Source organism: Kryptolebias marmoratus, linkage group LG15, assembly GCF_001649575.2.
Source record: "Kryptolebias marmoratus isolate JLee-2015 linkage group LG15, ASM164957v2, whole genome shotgun sequence".
NCBI lineage: Eukaryota > Metazoa > Chordata > Actinopteri > Cyprinodontiformes > Rivulidae > Kryptolebias > Kryptolebias marmoratus.
In genome coordinates, this window is record NC_051444.1 from 22,811,722 (window position 1) to 22,834,796 (window position 23,075).

Here is a 23,075-nt window from a genome sequence, read left to right on the forward strand (position 1 = left end):
CGAGTAAAACCAATAGAGCTCAGGTGAACTGGTGATGGGTTATTTATGTCAGGCTTTGTTCAAAAGCAGCCTCAATGGAGGGGACATACCCCATAAATTTCCTATGGCCCCTATGAGCAGGTCAGGAAGGCACCAATATTTCCTCTTTATTAGAAACAACATGCAGCCATAAAGGGGATTTTTGAGGTGAATTTGAAACGCTGGAAACACAGCAGAAGGCGAGCTGCTCGGGTACCTGAGAGTTAGTCACACAATCCATTTCTCGCCGACCAACTTGGCCGTGAATTTGGCCCGTTTCCCCATAACTCTCCCACCAGTGGCTCGCAAGCTCCCCATGCTTCATCACAGGTCAACTTTGAGATGAACTTTAAAGGAACACGTAACAAATGGCCGCCAGTGTCCGGGCAATTCATATCTGCTGAAGTGCCATAACCCTCTTCATATCCTGACCTCAATTTGGAGCCTGCGTTTTGAAGGCCCATCTGAGGAAGATGGTATCGATCTGAGCAGGGACTCTGGCAGCACCAATAAACAACGAGCTTCAGGCTTCAAGGCTGAGGAGACACATCTCTATTTCAGCTTGAGGGTTTGGATCTGGATACTCGAGTTGGGACGTCACATGGCCCTGGACAGATGGCGCGAACATGCTTTTCCTGACTGAACTTACAGCAGATCCAGTACCACCGTGAGACTGCAGAGCCACTAGTAATTTCCCTCCTGTTGGACGCATTAAGGTAAATAAGTCCTCACAATTGTACTTGAATAATTACTTTTAATGTAAGGGAGCACTGCAGGTATAAATCTACCGAGCAGGACTCAATGTGTGAGAGAACAATCAATGCTTAATGAGCAGACAAATAGCATTTCAAGATCTTCTATATCAGCATTACAGTGAAAAAAGACAGTGCTGACTTTGGCTCATTAATCAATAAGCACAACAAGTCAACCTATACACTTGACACAGACTAATGAGACAATAATCATCTGCAGAAGAAGAAGAGGAAGAGGCGTAAACAGCAGCTGCATTTGTTACAAACAATAAACAGCCATAAACAAAAGTAAGAGGCGCTATGTTGCCGGACAAAATTATTGCTGTCTTGTTTACTCGCTTCTCCCTCTTTGCTGAGAAAGTTAAATAAGTGTGCCTCATATATTTAGAGTCAAGCTGAACTCACTTTGTGCTAAGCAGCTTGTCAATAGCAGGAAAAAAGGGTATGGAGCGAGAGAGGAGGTCTGATAAAATGCCTCTTAAATACCAGACACTGACTGCTGGCCTTCCTTTTCAACTTTCCCCTCCCGGCTAAGTCAGGAGTTTGATTTCTGATAATGTGGATTGCTGACTGGGCTTCATCCCGGCTGGCCCTAAAGCAGAAGGACCTAGCGTCAAGCCCTGGGAGAGTATGTTTGACAAAGTGCCATATAGATCCTCTGTTTTTCATCAGAGGGCACTGCTGGTGAAGGCATTAATCAGAACGCTTGATAGCCCTGCTTTGTTTCCCCCTTTTAGTCTCCTGTAACAATTAGACAAAGTAATAATTTCAGGCATTACATGGAAATCGATGGGTCTTTGACCCAGCTGTTGGTACAGGTACAAATGATGGGATCGGTTCCAAAACGGGTCGATGCGATGAACTTGTAACCTTCTCGTGTAAAACGTTGATGTGTCTGTTTGAGGGAATGGAAACTAGGCAAATGGTTAATTTATGTGTCCCTTTTGGATGTTTTCCTTGCTGCCTAAGAGAGATGAAAACAACTGGTAGAAAAGTTCATCCTCAGGCCAAACAGGTGTGGAGACGGTTGTTTTGTAAGCCACTGAAACCAAACCTAACCCCGGTGGCTGGCACTGTATATGCCCCCAAGGATATAGTTTCAAGTGCCACATCTCTGCCCGGTCTGAGTGCCTGGGAAGAAAGAGCAAGCTCTAACAAGTTCTTATCATTACACATAACCCAGGTCAACAGACTTGGGTATCAGATCTGTAAAACACTGCTGTAAACGAACAAAAACAACAAGACCTCTTTGTCCAGAAATCAATGTCTTGTTCCTAGAGCTGCAATCAGAGCTGCTCCTCAATCAAAAGGCTGTATTCAGCAGCTTTAAGTGCTTCTTTGTTTTTTACTTTCAGTTGTACACTAACACTCTTAGAGCTAACTAACTGGAAACCTTTAAATACTAATAATGTGGTAATGGTAAGAAAAAGAAAGTAAAATACCTTTGGAACTGCTTTTGAAGTTTTTGACTCAACTTTAAAGAGAAATTTCAGAATATCACATTTTTACTTACCATTACAACATCATTACAACAATTATCGCCTGCAAAGACAAAAAGGGCGATCATGTTTTTGCCATATCTGCGTGAGTGTGCGTGAGTTCATTTGTCTGCAGTGTTAGCGAATCTCATGAACCACTGGATACTTTTTAGTGAAACTCTCAGAAAGTCATCACTGAATGTACAGCTACAACTCATTATTTTATGAAGTCAGCACATTTCAAGATGGCCAACACAGCTGAGCCTCAGACTACACCTTGACATAAAACATAGTCTAAGCATTAGCGATTGCTTTGATTGTCACTAAATTTTGTTGAGGTTTATATTGAACATCCTGTAATTAGACTGGTTTTGTGAAACTGATAGAACAATACCAATATTCCATAACAACATTTTGAATGCAGTATCAATAAATTAATTTCAAAGCAAATTTCTTTTTTCCTTTAAGTAAAATAGTATTATTAATATTTTAAATTATGCAATAGATTAAGGATTAACTCTTTATTTTTCACAACTGATTAAGAAATTTACAGTACAAATGATATCTAAACCTACAACAGTGGGGGGGAGCAAATTGTGAAGTTTGAAAGGAATTTAAAAAATAAAAAGAGTTATCAATTCTTTGAGGGAAACTCTTTGCAGTTTCAAATGATACATAAAGTCAGTATAGTTTTTATATGACATTTTCTCCCATTATAAACCATTAAATAAATAAACTGAGAGTCAGCTGGGATGAAACGACCTTCACTTGTTTTGGCTCTCTGTCAAAAGGCTCTTATTTTGAAATTCTCCGAGCGGATGTTGATTCGGAAACGAGGTCGTAGCAGCTTCCTCTAAACTAGCTGCACGGGCAAAAATCTAACTAAACACAGTGAAAAAAAACTTTGGTTTTGAGAGAAGGCGGTGTCACATTTGCCTCTCGAGCTCCACGATTTAAGTTGTGATGCCGTGACTTTAGTTTCTTTGTCTGAGCTCCAACTTTAAACGCTTTTATTTTTACATCCCGACGTCCCTTAAATGAACCCGCGTCTGAGCCGAGCAGGATGCTAGCATGCAGGAAATTAGCTCGTTAGCCTCGAAAACCGAGTCGAGTGTTATGAGGGTAAAGTTTCTCGTTTCGTGCTCGTTTTGAACGAACATTAAATAAAATGGACCCGGAGGCTATAGTGATCCGCATAAAGACGCCGTCAGGAGACATGGACTCGTCTGTGGACTGTCCATCTCTTCTCAACTTCAATGACTTGCTGGTGAGTCTTTAAAGACAGACATTTTGCATCAAAACTAACTTTTAGATGTTCAGTTTTACACTCTTACCTCCTGTTGTTTTGTTCATTTAACTGGTTCCGATTAACCCCAATGGTACGAACAATTTCTGCATTTGACAGCAGCTCTGACAGGTTTATTAATGTCTCTGTAATTAAAACACAGGTCGCAATAAGAGATGTGATGCCTGAAGCCACCGTCACGGCCTTTGAGTGTAAGTTCCTGTTTATTTCTGTGACTTTGTATCAGGAACAACCTCTGTGCATTGCCTGCATAATTGTCAAGTCCACTAAAACACATCCTGTTTTTCACTCATTAATGTTCTTCTCCATTTTGAACATCGCTGCCATTTACTGTGACTGCTTACATACTACAGTCATGTTCTTTCCCACAGTTAGCAGAAACTTTACGCTCAGGTAGTCAAGTTCCAGCCCAGATTTGCACAGCTATAAGAACAACATCAGCCACACACGTTCAGCAAAACACTTCACACATTTGTCTGCTTTGGACACAGAACAACTTCATAAGGTCACACCCTGCCAGTTCAGAGGCTTTTCAAATGACTATGCCTACAAACTGGCTGCTTAAACTATAGACTTAATATAAAAGTAAAACCACGTGTCCCTCCTTGTCTCGTTGCTGGGAATTTAAGCCAACGGGACCTTATTTCCAGAAGCTGCCATGTTGTATTTTAGGAACCAGTCTGTGCCCACTCCCCCGCACACAACTGTGAGTTTTCTTTTATGCATGAAATAACTAATTACAGCTAAACGTATTAGGGAAAATGAATATTTGAACGCACAGCAGCAAGGTAGGAAGTACATGAAACAACAAAAGTTGACACCTGAAAATCGGAGGCGCATTTTTATTTATTTTTATTAAGAGCAATTTCCATTTGTTTACATCGGAGGTGGCGGGATTTCAAACTTTTTCTGCAACAAGTCAACAGGGAAGCTGGTCTCGTTCCGGCTTCAACTTCTGGGTTTCGCTCCGAGGTCTACTATATCAACAGTCTTTGGGTAAAAAGACGTTCACCAGGTGTTTAAACGCGTATTTGCTTAATTTAAAACACACCAGTCAGGTAGAAGCACCATAATAATGCAGCATCTGTGCAGGAGTGGATTTGGCACAAGGAGGTTCTTCCCACAATGCCTTGCAAATGAGGACATAGCCTGTGATGTCAATTGAATCTTATGGCCAATTTTACGTGGAGTATAACTTGTTAGCTGCCTCAGTGTTGCTATAAGACATATTTTATTGTTTTATTGACCTGATTCTGACTGCGGTGCGGTGCTAGGCTGAGGGTCGGAGGCGGAGGAAGGCTGCCGCAAAGCGTCACAGACCCTGAACCCGGAGGTGTTTAATCATGTTGGTCGAGCACCGTCCTTTGTTCGATGTAGTCTTATTGCAAGTGTTGCACTGAGCCGACTGATCATTTCTTTTATTAAAGTTAAGCCACACTTTCAATCGCCGTTGTGGAAACACTTCCTGCTGCGTTGGTTTTCGGCGGCTTCTTCTTCCGGTCGGATTGGGTATCAGAACTAGGAATCAAAATGTAAAAATGTGAACGTCTCCTGGAGAATTGGAATCTTAGTCCAATCAATTCTTGAGACTCGAGGCCCAACCCTATAAATTAGTTTATAATTTTTACAGAAGTGTCTCATTTTGCAAAAGATCTGGGGTGTTCTGCTAATTGAGTGAGTGGTTGTATTAATTGTGTAACAACAAAGATAACAAATGATGTAATATATTATTTTACAGTCTAACTGTTTTGTAACATGTCTACATTTATATATATTTTTTTTAGATGAAGATGAAGTGGGAGACAGAATTACAGTAAGAAGTGATGACGAGCTCAAAGCCATGCTGTCATATGTGAGTACATAAAATGAAATGAATAAGCTAAACTCTTTTCAAACCTTAATTCACCGATATATATGCCAGGAGGCTGTGTCTTTTTTAGAAAGTAGGCCTGATGAAAACTCTTCTTCTTCATGTCTGATCATTTGGGGAAAAAAGGCATTCCTCTTTTGCTAAATCCGTTTTCACACTTTGTGTCAAACTTTTTGTTTCCGTAGCTTTTCAAATCTAAATCAAACAAGAAAATAGAAGTCTGTTATTTTTATTTATTTTTTTTTTGGTGAATGAAATTTAACACAAAACGGGCAAAATGGAAATTATAACAAGCACATTCAATTAAACTTACTGCAGTCTCAATGAAAGTTAAACTTACCTCTTTTTAATTGGAAGCTAACAAACTTTACCTCAGCTTAAACAAATATAATAGGTACTATTTTAATATAGCTCAGGAAGTAGAGATTCACTGATTTTAGCTTTAGAGTTTTAGAACCGATTTCTCTTTTTTGTGCAGCTCTGACCTCCTGACACACATTGGGTAATTAAAATTTTTCTCAAAAAAAACTGTGCTTTTTTTGTATAAATATAAAATAGAAATTGCTTTTTAAAAAGCACTTTTTGTGTGTGTGCATGTGTTTGAATGGTTGGATAAGAAACGCTGCTTTGCAAAACTTTTGTGAGGATAAAAAGGTACAATATAAAAAAAATAATTAAATAATGTTATTCTGCTATATCACTGGGCAGCACAATGGATCAGTGGTTAGAGCTGTCGCGTCACAGCAACAAGGTTGGAGTGTCGCCTCCAGCCTTTCTGGGTGGAGTGTGCATGTTCTCCTTGTGCACGTGTGGGCTTTCTCCAGGAACTCCCACAGACCGATAACATGCATGTTCGGTTCGTTGGTAACTCTAAAATGTCCCTGAGTGAGAGTGTAAATGGTGGTTTGTCTCGTTTGTCCCATGCGGCCCTGTGATGGACTGGAGACCTGTCCAGGGTGTCCCCCGCCTGTCACACAGCGGCTGCTGGAGATAAACACCAGCTCCAGCTGAAAAGGAGAAGCGAGTAAAAGAAATGGATGGATGGATGGATGTTGCATCATTCAGTGAAATCTTGCTGCAGTTTAACCACTTTGGAGTTAAGTTTGTGGAGGGTTTAGCTTTAAAGTGTTAAATATTAAAGAAGGATCAAACTGCTGAATGACAGACGGACAGAAAGCTTTGGTCAGCACTTCAACACAACACAATAATAATGATCAAGTGACTGCAGAAAATTTGGGTTTTATTTCTAAATTAGGGGTGGACATTAAAGCTATAAAAGCAAAAACAGAATGCACTTTCATTAGTCAAATAAATAAATTCAGTTATATTCTGTCTGCTGGCTGTAAACAGGCAGCTGGTATTTAATGATGTAGTTTAAAATGTCTATCATATATAATATCACGTGGATAATCTGAAGTTGGTACTGTCAACCTTGTTGTTTATCAGAATTATCTGGAACTCCACACTCTCCAGTTTTGAACTGAGAAAGCAAGACATCTTCAACTTCTACAAAATAGGGGTCCAGTAGCTTAACTTTTTACGTTTTTTTTCCGTTTTTTTTGGACCTTATAGACAGTACATACAGCTAACGTCAAGTTTGCTTCACTCAGTAAAAACGTCCACACCAACACAGGCTAATGTTAGCGTGAGGTAGAAGTTTAGCTGTGGTACGTTCACTGAGGAGAAAAATAAAATCTGATTTTTGTGTCGTAAGGTCCGGTTGCCGATCAAGCTGAAAACCCTCTGGTTCCAGTCACCAGCCTCATTGGTCCTGTATAAAGTCATAAAAATGGAATCGGGTGTTATTTACTACTACAATACAAATCTATCTGTATCACATTGTTGGGAAAGAAACAATGAAACCACCTTTATCTAATATCACTAAACCCACAGTAATAATTGTCATTCAGCAAAATAAATTTAGACACACAACAAACATGCGCACATTCCCCACAACACATACAGCTACACCACCCAATGCAGTGTATTTTCATATTCCACCATACTTACTGATTATGCCACGGACAGTAAGAGTAATGGCATGTAATGAGTTTCTGTATGAGGTACACTGAAAGCTAAATGAACTGTCAATTTTTATTATTTATTATTCAGTACTTAAAGTTTTGCCTCATTAAAGAGCAGCCCCCCTGGGCTGCAGAATTGTTCAAAATCTACTTTCATCTGTGGATGTCTTTTACCCCCCATCAGCTTACAATGATGCTGCTACTGCCACAGGCACAATTTACACTGTTTTTTTTTGTCCATTTTTATTACTTGTGGTTGCTTTTTAATCATTATGTAGCATAGGATAGCAGGGTGATTAGGCAAAAAGAGGCAGATGTCTGATATTAGACAGAGATAGAAAAGGCATTGACACTTCAGCTACCTGCAGTATATATTTCAGAGATGCGATTGACTTATAATGGGTCCATCAGCCATTTTTCCCCGCTGTGCGTTGTTTGAATCAATGCATTTATGCCAGTACAGTTCTAAAGATTTTCCAAACTGTTGTGGTTTGCTGTAACCACATTTAGTGTGTGTATGTTTAGCCAAAGAGAGAATTCAATATTAAATAAATCAGTTTTTTATTAGTTTAAACTAATGCATGTTATCTAATATTACAGTGTTCCTCTTCCATTCTTTCAGGAAGTGTACAAAGGCTTAATCATTTTTAAGGAGGGCACGTTTTAATGAATTACAGAGTAAATTTACGTTAAAAGTAGGCTACACCATGCAGCTGTAGTTCAGTTAAAAGTTCCAATTTGCAAATTGAATTAATAAGATTCCCGTGTTTGAGGCATCACGCCTGTATATTAAGGTTTGATTTAGAGGTTGTTGTTTTATTTGTGTCAGTTGTTTTGGAGAGAAGACTTGGCTGAACAACACTTTTTTTTTTTCAGATGACATAGCGTGTCTGAAGTGCAAATTAATGTGATACTGACCTCCATTGCTTTCCACCAAGCAGAAATATTTAGTATTCACACGGCACATTTTGCCCACAGATTTAAAACCCTGTTTGTTCATGTATTTTTTTTATTTATTTTGGTTGGTGTGGGGTTGGGGGGGGCAAATGAATTCAGGAGTGCTGTAATGGCTTTCTACTCATGGGACAGCCAAGTGTACAAAAATATGCTGATCACCTGGAAAATACTAAACTCGCTGGAATATAATTTACACTAGTCGAGTTCATGTACTTTAAATGCCTTTTATTTCTGTTTGTGGTTGTTTGCTGTGGTTGCCATTTGGCCCGCGTTGAAAGCCCCAGTGGATTTTTGTTATTAATTCCAGGTGAGCAGACAGCCATTATGTGAAATTAATAGGAATTAGGGGAAACAGCATGTTAGGTCAGAGGTGGCATAATTTATTTAGTCTGTCACTTTGCGTGTGCAGGTGTTTCTCTGCGTGTGGACGCTTTTGATTAGAAATTTCGAATCGCTTTTAAATGTTTTCTCACTGCCGAGCGCATCCTCACCCCTTTGCAAAATCTGAAACATTCTCTCAAAACAAAAATCCCCACTTCTTTAAGCTGAACTAAATTACTGCTCAAAATCCGAACTTAATTACCATCAGTGTGCAGAGGGCATTTATTCTGAAAAGTCTTCTCTATTACTGGAAACATTGATTGCTACATGCTCCTGTGAGACCCTGCCAGACTTCCAGGCATCTCTAATCAGTGTTCGACACCTTGAAAGACAGACGCCCCTGCTCAAAGTTAAAGACCAGTCTATGTCAGGTGCTAAAAAAACATGTGACCTCATCTCCTCCCCACCCAGCTCCCCCTGGAGGTAGCAGCTCTAATTCCACCATTTTTACTCCCATTTCCCTTTTCCTCTGCTAATGATGATGAGACCCACACTCGTCTCACGTGTCCCTTAAGGCTGAGCAATGCAATTTGAGTTTGGACACTGTTTAGTTATTGGCCAACAATGGAGAATGTCTTTTAATAACACACCTACTACAGATTAGGTAGTAATTGCAGCTTTAATCAATAAGCTAGCTGAGCGGAAAATTAAAGGTACATGAAGCCCGATCCCCTCCCAGAACCTCAACACACAGAGCACTTTTTTTTTTTTTGGTATTAGGCCCATTGTTCAGATGTGGCCTAGTGAAAGTGCCGCAGGGTGAAAGCAGAGGGCTAGAAGCGAGGAGGGGATCTGACAGTGATAAATAGGCCTTTTAATAACAGCTGTGCCACTTGGGTAGCCATTCTGATCCATTCCCATCCAAGCCGGTCCCGTCGTCCTCCCTCCCTCCTTCACAATGAGAGAGCAAATTTACATATTGCTGTGACGATTGTGTAGTTCACACCAGATAGAAAATTAAACACAATCAGCTCATGTAGGTGTTCGCTACTTGAAAACGTCTCACGTGTCTTGGTCTTGTCCAAGACGCTTTTTCGTACGTTTGTGTGCTTTTAAGCTTTCAAAAGTAGATGGGGTTTATTTATTTAAAAACAGAAAAACCGAGAAGAAACTCCCATGATTGCAGTCACTTTCACATGCACAGAAGCTCACAGTTTAACAGATGGTTTGTTTAACTGAAACATCAATTATTGCATTGCCTTGGCAAGCAGCTGAAAGGCTCCAGAGTGTGTGTGTGTGTGTCTGTGTTAGCTGTGTAGGATATGAGTGTTTGGTGAGCTGCTGACCTGGAGGAGAAAAGGGTTAATGCTGCAGTCCCTTAGAACAAGCCCACAGGGCATTGGCCCTGTTCGGCAACAGATTTCAGCACAGCATGCTCACATTTTTCAGAATACTGTGGACTCATTGTAACCTTAGTGGGGGGAAAAAACAAAAAAACAAAACATTGTTTGCACTTGTGTAGATGATATTCAAATTATAATTACCAAGGCTTTCTTTCATCTGTCGTATATTAAGCATACTGTACAGATTTTAACTCGTTCTTTATTTAAGACATGGCTTTAGGGCTTGACGCATATTTAAATTCCTGTTTGTGTATTCATTACCTAAGCTGTATCGTGGTTCTCTCCTCATCTTTAGTACTGCAACACGATGAATGAACAACGCATGAATGGAATGCTGCCAGACCCTCTACAGATTTTTCCAAGAGGTAGGAAGTTTTACTTTCCAATAACCGTGGATTAGGAATGCTGAAAGCAAAGTTCGAATATGTGAAAATGTTTCTACTTTTGTAAGTTAGATGTACAACTTGTGAGCTATTCAAACAACAAAATAAAGCAGGCTGTTTTTACAAGTAACAATAAAACCTCTGAGCAACACATTCGGCATTCTGTTATTGTGGTTGCGGCCGTCTATAGAGCTGCGTTTCTTTGCACCAGGAAGCTTGTACTCAAACCAGCTCAGATGTCTGCCATCTTGTGCTTTCGTCTTAAAAATGGTCTCGTGTTTTTCTCAGTACTTACTTTTTAAACACCATGTTATAGTTTTCAGTTTGTTCAAAGTCATACAAGATTGCTGGCCTCGAGGGTAGAGTGATAAAACACTCTTTGTCCCTTTAATTTTTTTTTTACTCTGAGTTTTTCTCTCTTGTATTTCGCTATATTATTCCCATTCTAAGTTTGATTGTTTTTCCTTTTTCTACCTACCACCAACCGTCTCAAGAGCCCAACATCTCAATTACTCGCATGCCCACAACTAATTTCAGAGTAACCCTCATTTCATTTAGTCTTTTTTTTTATTATTATTATTTATAAAGAACTGATTCCTTTTCAACACATTTGTAAATGGTCCAGTGATGTGTTCTACAATCTAGCCAATTACTGTTTCAGCCGGCAAGACTCCAGGGAACCGGAACATACATGGCCTGAAGGTACCCATCTCAATAATTGTTTCGGCTGCCTTACACAGAGAATGAGGGGAAAGGGGGGAGGTGGGGTTGAGTCAAATGGATTGGTAACGCTGTGTTCCACTTATTGAAATGTCAATTGAAGTCAAGGCTCTCCTTTTCTTTCACTCATTTTCTTGTTCCTCACGTCCATGTTTATGTATGGGAGTATCTGGCTGCGCCTCTGTCAGAGAGTTCGTCTTTCTGCTTCGCAGTTGCTCTGTATTCCTGGTTCTCGTGCTGTGAAAGTCACCTAATATCAAGGTGTTCCTGTGAAAATCCGATTCCCCTCCAGAGTGCTATGATCCTCTCTTTCCATACGATAGGAAGGCTATCAGCGTTGGTTAGAGCAAAATCAGGCAATAAGAAGATGCCATTGTTCAACCATGAAATTGTCATTACAAGCCCCCAAATGGCCTTCCACAGACCTTCCCATTTTATGTTCAGCATATGTTGCTATTGAAAGTCACTGCTAATTATCATGGGTTAAATGACTTGACACCTCCTCCATCTCTCCTGATGATCCATATTATATCCATCTGCATATCAATGACAAAATCAACCCCCACAGAAATCCTGAATGTGCTTTATTTATTGCACCCTCAGAGAAGCTTTTGTAACAACCGCTGAACTACGCCGCGTCTTCCCTTTCTTCTTTACTTAAGGTCAAGGGTCTGTTTTGAGGAGATGGTGTTCTCCAAAAACTTTCAGTCCTTTGGTAATTTTTCCCATCTTTTCTGATACAGAAGTAATTGGCTGAGGGAAACCTTGTGTGGCATTTAAATTAGGTTTTCCTGGGCACTAATTAAAGAGAGAATCCCTGAGCTTTTGTGAACTCAACACATTTGCCTTTTGACCTCAATTATTGAGTTATTTTTAGTATCTCCTTTACAGGGTCTCATCTCCTCATTTTTACGTTCTATATCTGGGTTGACTGTATGGGTCTTTTAAATAAACATAGATGCAGATTATTAGATAAGAGATGTATGAACAAAGTCCTTTCTTCGTCTTTTTCTTTCAGCTGTTCCCTTTTCAGGGGTCTCCACAGCGAGTCATCCTCCTCCATCCATCTCTGTCCTCACTCAAACTCCCTCCATGTCCTCTCTAACTGCATCCATATGTCTCCTCTTTGTCTGTAACATCCTTCTACCAATATCCCCACTGTCCCTCCTCTCCTCATGTCCAAACCATCTCAGTCTGGCCTCTCTAACTTTATCTCCCAGTCCTTCAACCTGTGCTGTACCTCTGATGACCTCATTCCTAATCCTGTCCATCCTTGTCCCTCCCAAGGAGAACCTCAACATCTTCAGCTCTGCCACTTCCAGTTCTGTCTCTTGTCTTTTTGTCCGTCTCACTGTCTCCAAACCATACAACACAGCTGCTCTCACCACTGCCTGTAAACCTTTGCTTTGACCTTTGCTGCCACCCTTTTGTCCCAAATCACTCCTGAAACTTTTCTCCATCCGCTTCATCCTGATGGACTCTCTTCTTCACCTCTTTACCACACTCCCTGTTTTCCTGGACAGTTGACCCTAAGTCCTTAAAGTCCTGCACCTTTGTGACCTCTGCTCCTTGTAGCCTCACTGCTCCACCTGCCTCCCTCTCATTCACACACATGGACTCTGTCTTCCTACGACTGACTTTCATCCCTCGTCTGTCAGTGCATACCTTCACCTCTCTAGGTTCTCTTCCACCTGTTCCCTGTTCTCACTACAGATCACAATGTCATCTGTAAACATTATAGTCCAAAGGGGGAACAAAGTCCTTACTAAGGCAAAGACATTTTAGTGTCTTAACGTCAGCTTTTATGTAGCTCTCGCAGACCTATTTTTTATTCATCTCAATTTGTCTTGTGTGAAGCCATGTTGTGCTTTTTTTTGCAAACCAATTTTTCTCCTTTTTAATTCTTCCTTTTGCTCATCATCATGTTCCCTCGTCTGTATAGACACATCTTTATTTCCTGTTTTCCTTCTTCTCTCTCTTATGAACACTGTTTAACCTCTAAACTTGACTGAAAGCCTTTATTCGTTCTTGTTCATTAGGGAGGCAGACATATGCAGACAGACATATGCCAGTCTGCCTGCTTGTCTTTTGGCCTTGACCACTAAAGTGTGCGTTGATGTGTCTTTTCACATTTGTGCTTGCTCACCTTCAGGTTAACACAAGACCTAACCCTGCCAGTGACTGCGCTCAAGTTGTTCCAGACTCAATGGCCAACAACAGGTGAGTTATTTTTTTATCAGCATATGATTTAAGTAGCAGTCGTTGGAAAGTAAATAGGGGGAGAACTGTCTGGCATGCTTTCCTCTGTGTATCACTGCTGTGATGTTCTTCTTTTTCCTCCAGCTTAAAAACTTCATCTGCTGAGTTTAAGAGGATCTTGACAAATGGGCAGGTAAGTGTGTGTTTCGTGTGTTTTAATGTAATACCGTATATTTGAACCCTCACTCAGTCACACTGGTTTATTCTGTCAATTCCAAAAAGATGAAAACTTTCTTTCTGCCCACAAACGCACACATGCACACACTCAGTCACACACCGTAACCAGCATGTCAGGAAGACAATTAGGCCAGCAGCCTCTTTGGTTTCTTCTGTAACGCAGTGAACTAATAGTTCTCTCCCATCTCCTCCATCTCCTCATCTATTACTTCTCATTCTGTAGCTCTCACACCCTTAAAGCGCTAACCTTTCAAATTAATTGAGTTTAAAGTCTGTCACATTATAAATTGGCCTTTTTGACAAAAACAAACAAACAAAAAGCACTTCCCCTCTTTAATGACAAAGTGAAATCAAATTTCTACAAAGTAATGGCAGTTAAATAAAAATATGTAATGTAAAATAAGTGATTGCATAATTATTCACCCTTTTTAAAGTTATTGCCCTAGTTTTACTCAGAGAATAGATTATTGAAAAGTACAAGTCAGACTATAGATACAAAAGAATTTCTAAGGCCCTAAACATCCTCAGGAGTTCTGTTAAATCCATCATCAGGAGATGGGAGGAATATGGGACCTGTGTAAATCTACCAGGAGCAGGCCGTCCTCACAATCTGAGTGACTGTGAAGAAGGAGAAAAGAGAGAGAGACCACCATGACACCTGTGAGCTCTCTGAAGGAGTTAAAGCTTCAGCAGGTGAGATGGGAGAGACTGTAGATATAACTACTGTTGTCTGAGTTCTTCACTAGTCTGAGGGGAAGAGAAAGCCACTGTTGAAGAAAACTCAGACTAAATCTTAATTAGAGTTTGCCAATCGACATGTGGAAGACTCCATGGTCAAGTTATTCTCATTGGCTAGGTTTGTAAAGATAGAGGTTAAAACGAATATAGAAAAATCCTTGAGGACAATCTGATACTGTCTGCGAAACTCTAGTCAATAGTTGTTGACCAGAGTGTATTATTGGTATAGTTGTACAAAGAGCCTCCTGAAACACCTTGAGACAGGTTGCTCAGTCAGTAAAAACTCACATTTTTCACTCATTTTGTAAACGTAGCGGAGTCGATATTATCCACCCGTCAGCTATTAAATTGTTAAGGAATGCTGTTGCTGTAATCAGGGGTATGATTGGTATACTGGATTGCTTTTTTAGGTGAAAGGTGTCAAAGCATCATCCATGTGAATGCCCTAGAGATTTAACAGCACGACAATGTGTAACAAGACAAGCAGTTTAACTCTCTTTACTTGTCAGTGGTGATGATATTACAGCTAATTAATCTTCTCGACTTCCTAAAAATTTCCCAGATTTAATTCTCTTTTAATACATTTGAAACATGTTCACATTATAACTAAACTATAAGTGTTATTTCGTCAAAAAAAAAACATTTTAGAAAATAGAATTTTTTTTTTTACATTTTTAATACATGACTGTTTTTTTCTGTCAAAATGGGGTGGAACAATAAGAAAGATTAAACAAATAAAGCTCCCAATAAGTCACTGCCTCGCTCACCCAAACACAATATCCTTTTATAAATTGGATAGCAAGTGTTGTATTGATCTCCTCTTTCTGTCCCTCTTTTTATTTTTCTTCTCATGTCGCTGAACTTGGGGTGACCTGACATCTGGATTGTTTATAGCTTCCAATAACAATGACGCCCCGTTTTCTTTCACGCGTGCATGTTCTCCCTGTCGTGTTCGGCTGTGCATACGATCCCCTGGATCCATGGCTTCTCATGTTATAGCGTCCTGCTAGCATAACTGCATACATGTGTTTGTTGCCCTGCAGATAAATGCCCAAGATATCCACTATCAAGAGCAACTTGGTCATGGAAACGGAGGCACGGTTTACAAGTAAGTGCTTGCTGGTTCCCACACTGAGGCAGCGTCTTCACATATAGAAAAGTAACCACACTGACAAGATGTCTGCTTTACAAAGGCAGAAAGTCTGAGTCATCTGATTGTGAGGCTGATGCTGCGAAACGATGCAAATATGTTTGAAGAATGCCTGAAGTAGCAGCTGGTTATGGCTTGAGTTGGAGCTTTTTAATTTTCTTTATGACAAACTAAAACCTTGTTTGTGTAAAAGGTACTTTTATTTTTTTTACCCTGCTCCTATTTCTTTAGTTTGTCAATTTATCTCCCTGTGTTTCATGTGACATCTTTCTGGTTGGTTTGTGTCTGTCCCTTTAATTTATTTATTCTAGTTTGAAGGTTGCAAACATATATGATATTGATTTGGGGCTGTGAACTATGACAGCCGTTGACTTAATCGGTCTATAGTGTAGCACTTTACCTGCCACCACAAAGACCTCCATTCTCTAGACTAACGTATTGCTGACCTGCTAACGTTATGACAAGGCTGGTATTTGTGTTCCTTCTCCTATCTTTCTTTCCTCACGTGCTCTTCCTTCTCCCATCAATTTTCAGCAATTGAGCTATTTTATTGAGATTGAAGTATTGATCACCACTCAGACTAACCTTGACTTGACTGAGTGGTTTTCTTCACACCGTTCTCAGCAAAACTAGTAAATTTCTGAATGTAGCAACTCCATAAACTATCTTTTCTTTTTGTTTTATCCTCTTTTTTTTTTCCAACTGTTTGATGATTTTGAGATTGTTTTATTGAGCTTCAGTCTTTCGTAGTTGTAAGTGAATGAGGTTTTTCATCAGTTTGGGTCCAGAAATGGTTACACTCCTCTGAAGAAAGCCAATATTGCAAGCCCAACAACTTCTCAGTCCATTTAGCCCATCAAAAATCTATATGCAGTGATGCTGAAATTTTTATAGTTGAATAGAAAAAGAAGGGAATAAAATCAAAATAAAACAAACAAAAATCACAGTTAGCTCTTTATTCAGTTATGTGTCTATTAGTTGGATTTATTAATCAGAGCAGGCAATAGTGCCAAAATAAACTGTCTCACATTCAAAGGTAAATACAATAGACTTTTTTTTTTCACTGACATTTATAAATGTAACATAGCTTTTTTATTAAATGCTTTTAAGTCAGAGTCAAAGCTCTCATAAGTCCAGAAAATTGAATTTTAGCTTGTTATACTACACCAACAGCTTATTAGGCTGATTTTTAGGCCTCATATTGTTCATATTGTGGTGAGACGTCTTGGATTAAGAGTTTATTTGTTAAGCTATAGTTAATGTGGCGTTTCTTTGATTACAATTGATTGGAGATGTTGTTTGGGATGGAAACTTGTAATAATACCATCTTCACACAGTTTTCACTTTCCTAATTCATAGATTGACACATTGGGTACAACACATGCTCCAAGAGCAAGGCTTACAATTCCCAAGTTTGCAATGAACCTAAGGTAGTTTCTAAAAAACTGAATACCTCTGTTACAATGTTCAGCATTAATTTAGTCTTCTCTGTAAATTTATTTCCGTGTCCCAATTTTGTTCCAAGTCTAGATTTGTACTAATAAATTGATAGGCATCATTTTTGTTTAGAAACCAGTTTTATGTCCTTGTCAGCCTCTGCAGCGTGGTCTAGCTTGTATTGGGTTTATCAAATGTGAATAGAACTAAGAATGACTCCTCACCTATTAACCTTTTAGCCCATTTATGACCCAGAGCCATTTAGACTCAACTGAATGTTACCAGCTCTTCGATGCTACACGCTGACCCATCCATCCATCAAACTCGCCCTGTGTTTTTTTATTACACATTGTCCACCAATCTCACCGAGTCTATGGCTTATAAATACCGTAACAAGGACACACATGACCCGTGGATCCAGCAGGGCAAATAAAACAACACATTGACCTGGCTGTGGCTGGAGTGACATCCCAAATACCTGAATAGAAAGCAACTGGAAGACCTTTCAACAAAAAACCTCTTCAGTTTTGAATATAGATCAGAAGTTTCAGACTTCTGGATCATGTATGACTTATCTATTTTTAGAACTGAGGACACCTTCCAGATGAGATCAAGGAACATGAAAAGAAGTCCAGTTTCCTTCTATTCAAGCACTAAGGATTGCCCTGACCTGAATGACTGATGATCTCCACTAGCATAATGACTGTAGTGACATCTGCTTCAACACCCTCCGTTGTTTTGTGTTTGTGTGCGTCTAAGACCATTCTCTCTATTGATTTAGTTTTTCTACTTCATTGATTAGATTGTATATTGACAGATCGAACCTCTTTAGTTATTTATTGTAAAATATTCAGATTCTATATTATCGTGTTTAACCGTAATATAACTCACTGGTTAATAGTATTAAGCTTATAAGACAGTTAGGACATTTTCACAATAAAATAACGCATCTTCACAGACTCAAGTAAAATAAATAGTTTGCGGTATATGTTGGAGGCTCATATATTAAACTTTTTTTAATTTAAGTAGTATGTCTGTTTCATTTTTTTGTGGCCATATGATGGAGTAGTGACCAATCCAGGGTGTACCCGACCTCTCACCCAGCTCCCCATAACCCAGAAAAGGAACAAGGGAGTAAAGAAAATGGATGGATGAATAGCTTTGAAGCTAATAGTGAAACACTTAAAAAATCAGTCTATAGTACAAAGAACATCTTGGATATGTTATCACTAAACCTGTAGGGGTCTTTTCCTGTATGTGGCGACAACTTGGTGGTGTAAACTGTTCCAAATGTTTCTCCCCTCTTCCTGGACAGTCTACAAATTCATTAATGTTTACCTGGCCCTAACAAATAACTAACACATGCACACCTGCTTACAAAACAATAAAAAGTATGAAATAAAATATAAAGTCATTGGAGAAAGTGCACTTTTTTTTTCTTTCTGGGGTTTAACATGTTAAGACATGAAAAATCTAACCTAAAGCATTTAAAAACACAACAGATTCTACCATGTTGTCATTTATTAAACAAAAATGAAGCCAAAATGGAAACCTGCAGGTGAAAAACTAAGTCCACCCTTGCTGCTTCCATAGGATTTTCAATTGAAAGAACTAGTCGGATGCTACTAATCAGATGCATTTGCTTACCTGATAGTCAGCAAATGTAACCATCTCTAAAAAAGCAAATATTTTGTTAATTTGCCCCTATGGAGCATACAGGTGTGTGTTAACACAATGCCAAGCAGAAAAAGCATCAGCGATTACTTTAGAGAAGCACCTGTTGCTGCCCATCAATCTGGGAAGGTTTACAAGGTCATTTCCAAATAGTTTTGAATCTATCATTTGACAGAGAGAAAGATTATTCACAAGCGGAAAACACTTAAAACAGTTAACAACCGTCCCAAGAGTGAACATCTCAGTAAGTTTTTCCCAAGATCAGACTATGCAATGCTCAAAGAAACTGCAAAAAACAAAACAAACCCAAGAGTTCCATATCAGACTCTACAAGGTCAAAGTTCATGACAGCACAATAAGAAAAGACTGAACAAATATGGCTTGTTTTGAGGGGTTGCAGGAGAAAGCCTCTTCTCTTTAAAACAAATGTGGTAACAGAAGTTCGGTATGATGAATGAACCACACAAGACTTCTGGAACAATGTCCTTTGCACAGATGAAACCAAAGTTGAGATGTTTCGGTGTAAGGCACAGCGCCATGTTTGGCAAAAACCAAACGCAGCATATCAGCACAAACACCTTACACCAACCTTTTCAAGCCCAGTAGTGGAGGAGTGATGAGTTGAGCTGGTTTTGCAGCCACAGGCACCTTTCAGTAATTGACTCAATGTTGAACGTTTCTGTATGCCAGAGTATTCTGGAGTCAAATATGAGGCCATCACTTGACAGCTGAGACTTTGTCCGAACTGGGGGACAATTATCTCAAAACACAGCAGCAACTTTACAGCGTATGTGCACGTATGGGCTTTCTCCAGGTACTCTGGTTTCCTCCCTCAGACTAAAAACATGCGTGTTAGGTTAATTAGTAACTCTAAATTGTTCCTAGGTGCAAGTGAGAGCATGAATGGTTGTTTGTCCAATTTGTCTCTTTGTGTCCGTGTGATGGACCTGCGACCTGTCCAGGGTGTCCCCCCACCTCTCGCACAGTGACTGCTAGAGTTAGGCACCAGCTACCTGCGACTCGGAAAGGAAAAGCAGGTAAAGAAAATGGATTGATGAATTTTTAAGCTCAGTCACTTTTACTATCTACATAAATGTGGTGAGGAAGCTTGTGCATTCTTGGGAATGTGTGTGTATTTCTTTTAGGATTTTTGTTTGTTTCTCCTGAGACTAAGGTTAGATAGTCACAGGTGGTGTGTCACTCCATATAACAAAGTATAATGCGTATATATCCACATTAGCCCTGATCCAGGACACCAGCCTCTGTAACCCACAGCCTCAACTTCAGAGAAATTGTGAGATGCCCTATGAATACTACATGATGGAGCTTTTATTACAGAGCGGACTGGAGTGTAAATAAGATCCAGGCAATGGGGCACATTTACTGGGGTCAGATCACGGGGAAGTGGCGGAGGGTGGCTATGTAACCTTGTCCCTAAGTCTCCCGCTGTCATGAGCCTGTCACTGTAACTCATACATGGATGCTCGGCCCTGAGGTGGTCAAGGACAGCCTGAGAATAAAGCCTTAACCAACCAGTCGTCACGCCTAAACTCCACTCTGAAAATACACCCTGAAATTTCTGGGTTTTTTTCTTCATTTTAAGTTCATCTTTTAATTATATTGCATCTAATTTAGACATGCAGTTTGTTTTTCAGATAAAGGAATAGCTCTGATTAAGCAGGCCTGCATGGAGTCCTTCTGAGTACTTGGTGTCTTACCGGCAGTAGGCAGCATTCAGAGTGATTTTAGTTTGGAAAATCAGAAAGATGTCATGAGAAAGTCAACTTGTGTGCTTTTCGGAAGAAAACGACCCACGTAAGAGCAAATATCTGCTGTCTAAAACAACTAAAATCTAAAAATTGAGTCATTGTTCCAGTAAATGTTTTGTTTCTAATTTTCACATTGTCACTTTTGTATCAAAAGGGTATTTATACTTAAGAGTGATGGTACAAAAACACATTTTGTGTTCGAAAGAGACGATGTTAGGCACACACAGTCTGCATAATTAGCTGATGCAAAAGTAGAAATCCACAGCATAGTGTTCACCTGAAGAGCTATACATTTTTTGTGGTTCTGTTTGTTATAAGGGGCAGAGGTTTGCACTTAAATTGGCCCAGTTCTGAACAGTAGTTAACTAAACTCATCCATCAGATGAGTCTCACTTAGTCTCTGCACACAATCATAGTTTTACATTAGCTTTCTTTTAAACATCAAATAACTCATTTTTGTGCATGTTAATGTTATCCACCCGCTTTATTCCTCCAGCCTGTTTAGGTAAAATGTAACATACCCGTCTCTGCGATCTTGCTTTCATTAATATCGTCACCTTAATTAAGAAGCATTTGTCATTTTGAAATTGTATTGATTTTGGCTTAAAGCTGGACTAATTCCCCAGAATGAAAACATCACCAGTCAGTTGTATGTTTGAAGAGGTAGGTCAGAAATGACACTATTCATTTGAGTCAGTAAAAATGTTATTTCAATAAATAAACATTGACCTTTTTATTCATTTGTTACACGTGACATTTTGCTCAAAGCTTCCTGATTTGTAGTGAAGTATAAATTTCTTGTAAGATAAGTCTTGCCATTCTGTGCAGCTTAACATGTACATTTCCAATGAACGTTGTTTTGTTTTTTTCCCCCCAGTTTTTGAAAAGTATTTATTTTGTTTCAGGCTTCAGCAGTCTAACGGTGAAAGACAGCATAGGCTAGCTACAGAGAGTCCGTCCTAACAGTGTGTAAATACCTAACGTGGCACTAATGGGTGTCATTAATTAAAGTCCTGAGACAGTTTAGAAGTGTCTGGCTAAAGAGCAATTTGACACTTCAAAGTTAGACACATTAAACACACTTTGCACCATACAGATTCTCTCTCTGGATGACACACTGGAAAGCTCGTAGTTGTGTGTCACATGTATTAAGCATGCTTGCAAACCAACCAGTCTGTATGACGTACACTGAGCCCACATCATCCTCATCACCTGACAGCTGTTGGACAGTATTTGTCCTTGAGGATTGTGTGTTAAGAGGTATTGTCACAGCTACTGTAAACTAACCTTCAAGGGCAGTAACTAAAGCCGATGCCTGCTACTAAGGTGTTTACTAATTAAATCATTATGGAGCCAGTCGGTGACTGCTGCTGTACCTGTAACTCTAAACTCTGTCTGGAACAGCTACAGATAGGGTTGACTGGATCTAGTTTTTGGGTTGTGATCTACAGTCAGACTTTTTAAAGTTTTACTGCTATTTAGGTTTTCCAGGAGAGATTTCTTTGTCATCGTTCTTGGAAGACTGTGAAACAAAATCACAACAAACTGCAAACTGTATTATGTAGATTACACACATATACTCACAGGCCACTTTATTAGGTACACTTGTTCAATTGCTTGTAAACACAAATAGCTAATCAGCCAATCGCATGGCAGTAACTCAATACCTCTAGGCTTGTAAACTGGTGAAGACAACTTGCTGAAGTTTAAACTGGTCATCACAAGGGAGAAGAAAGAGGATTTAAGTGACTTTGAATGTGGTAGGGTTGTTGGTTGGTTGCCAGACGGGCTGATCTAAATATTTCAGAAAGTGCTGACCTACTGAGATTTTTACTCACAACCATCTCTACGGTTTAAAGAAAATGGTCCATAAAAGAGAAAATATCCAGTGAGCAGCCTTTGTGTGGACAAAATGCCTTGGTAATGTCAGAGGACAATGGGCAGACTGGTTCTAAATGACAGAAAGCCGACAGTAGCTCAGACAACCAATCGTTACAAACAAAAGATGCAGAATACCAGCTCTGAACACGTCCAATCTTGAAGCAGATGGGCTACAGCAGCTGAAGACCACCCTGGGTGCTACTCCTGCCAGCTAAGAACAGGAAGCTGAGTCTACAGCTCATTAAGACTCACCAAAATTGAACAATAAGAAATTAGAAAAACATGACATGGTCTGATGGGTCTGGATTCACTGAACTCCAATGATCTCCACGGTAACCAGATCTCAGTCTAATCGAGCACCTTTGGGATGTGGTGGAAAAGGAGACTCATCGTGGACGTGCAGCTGATGAATCTGCAGCAACTATGAGTTGCTATCATGTCAATATGGACCAAAGTCTTTGAGGAATGTTTCCAACACCTTGTAAAATCTATAACACAAAGAATTAAAGCAAAGGGGGGTTGACCCCAGTACTAATAAGGTCGACCTAAGAAAGTGGCCAATGATTGTCGACACCTGGACAGTATGTCAGGTCGTTTCATTGATTTGAAAATCGTAAATAAACCATCATGTACAGCCATATTTAAATGTTTTTGAATCGCTCGTCATAGTTCCCTGAGTTTTATTAGAAATCTATGTGTATATAATATGTCTGCGTGCAAAGGCCCTAAATGATCGTTTTATAAAAATGAGTTAAACT

The 23,075-nt window shown here is 39.6% G+C and overlaps 1 protein-coding gene across 1 annotated transcript in view; it reads left to right on the forward strand.

The window, feature by feature from the left end:
• The first annotated feature begins 3,076 nt into the window (after positions 1–3,076).
• Positions 3,077–23,075, forward strand: part of map2k5 (mitogen-activated protein kinase kinase 5) — a 54,844-nt gene continuing 34,845 nt past the window's right edge. The window contains exons 1-8 of the mRNA XM_017419549.2: positions 3,077–3,515; positions 3,697–3,745; positions 5,339–5,406; positions 10,425–10,494; positions 11,174–11,214; positions 13,385–13,452; positions 13,576–13,624; positions 15,450–15,514. Coding sequence (XP_017275038.1) covers positions 3,417–3,515; positions 3,697–3,745; positions 5,339–5,406; positions 10,425–10,494; positions 11,174–11,214; positions 13,385–13,452; positions 13,576–13,624; positions 15,450–15,514 — 509 coding nt within the window. The 5' untranslated portion in view covers positions 3,077–3,416. The remainder of the gene's footprint in view (positions 3,516–3,696; positions 3,746–5,338; positions 5,407–10,424; positions 10,495–11,173; positions 11,215–13,384; positions 13,453–13,575; positions 13,625–15,449; positions 15,515–23,075) is intronic.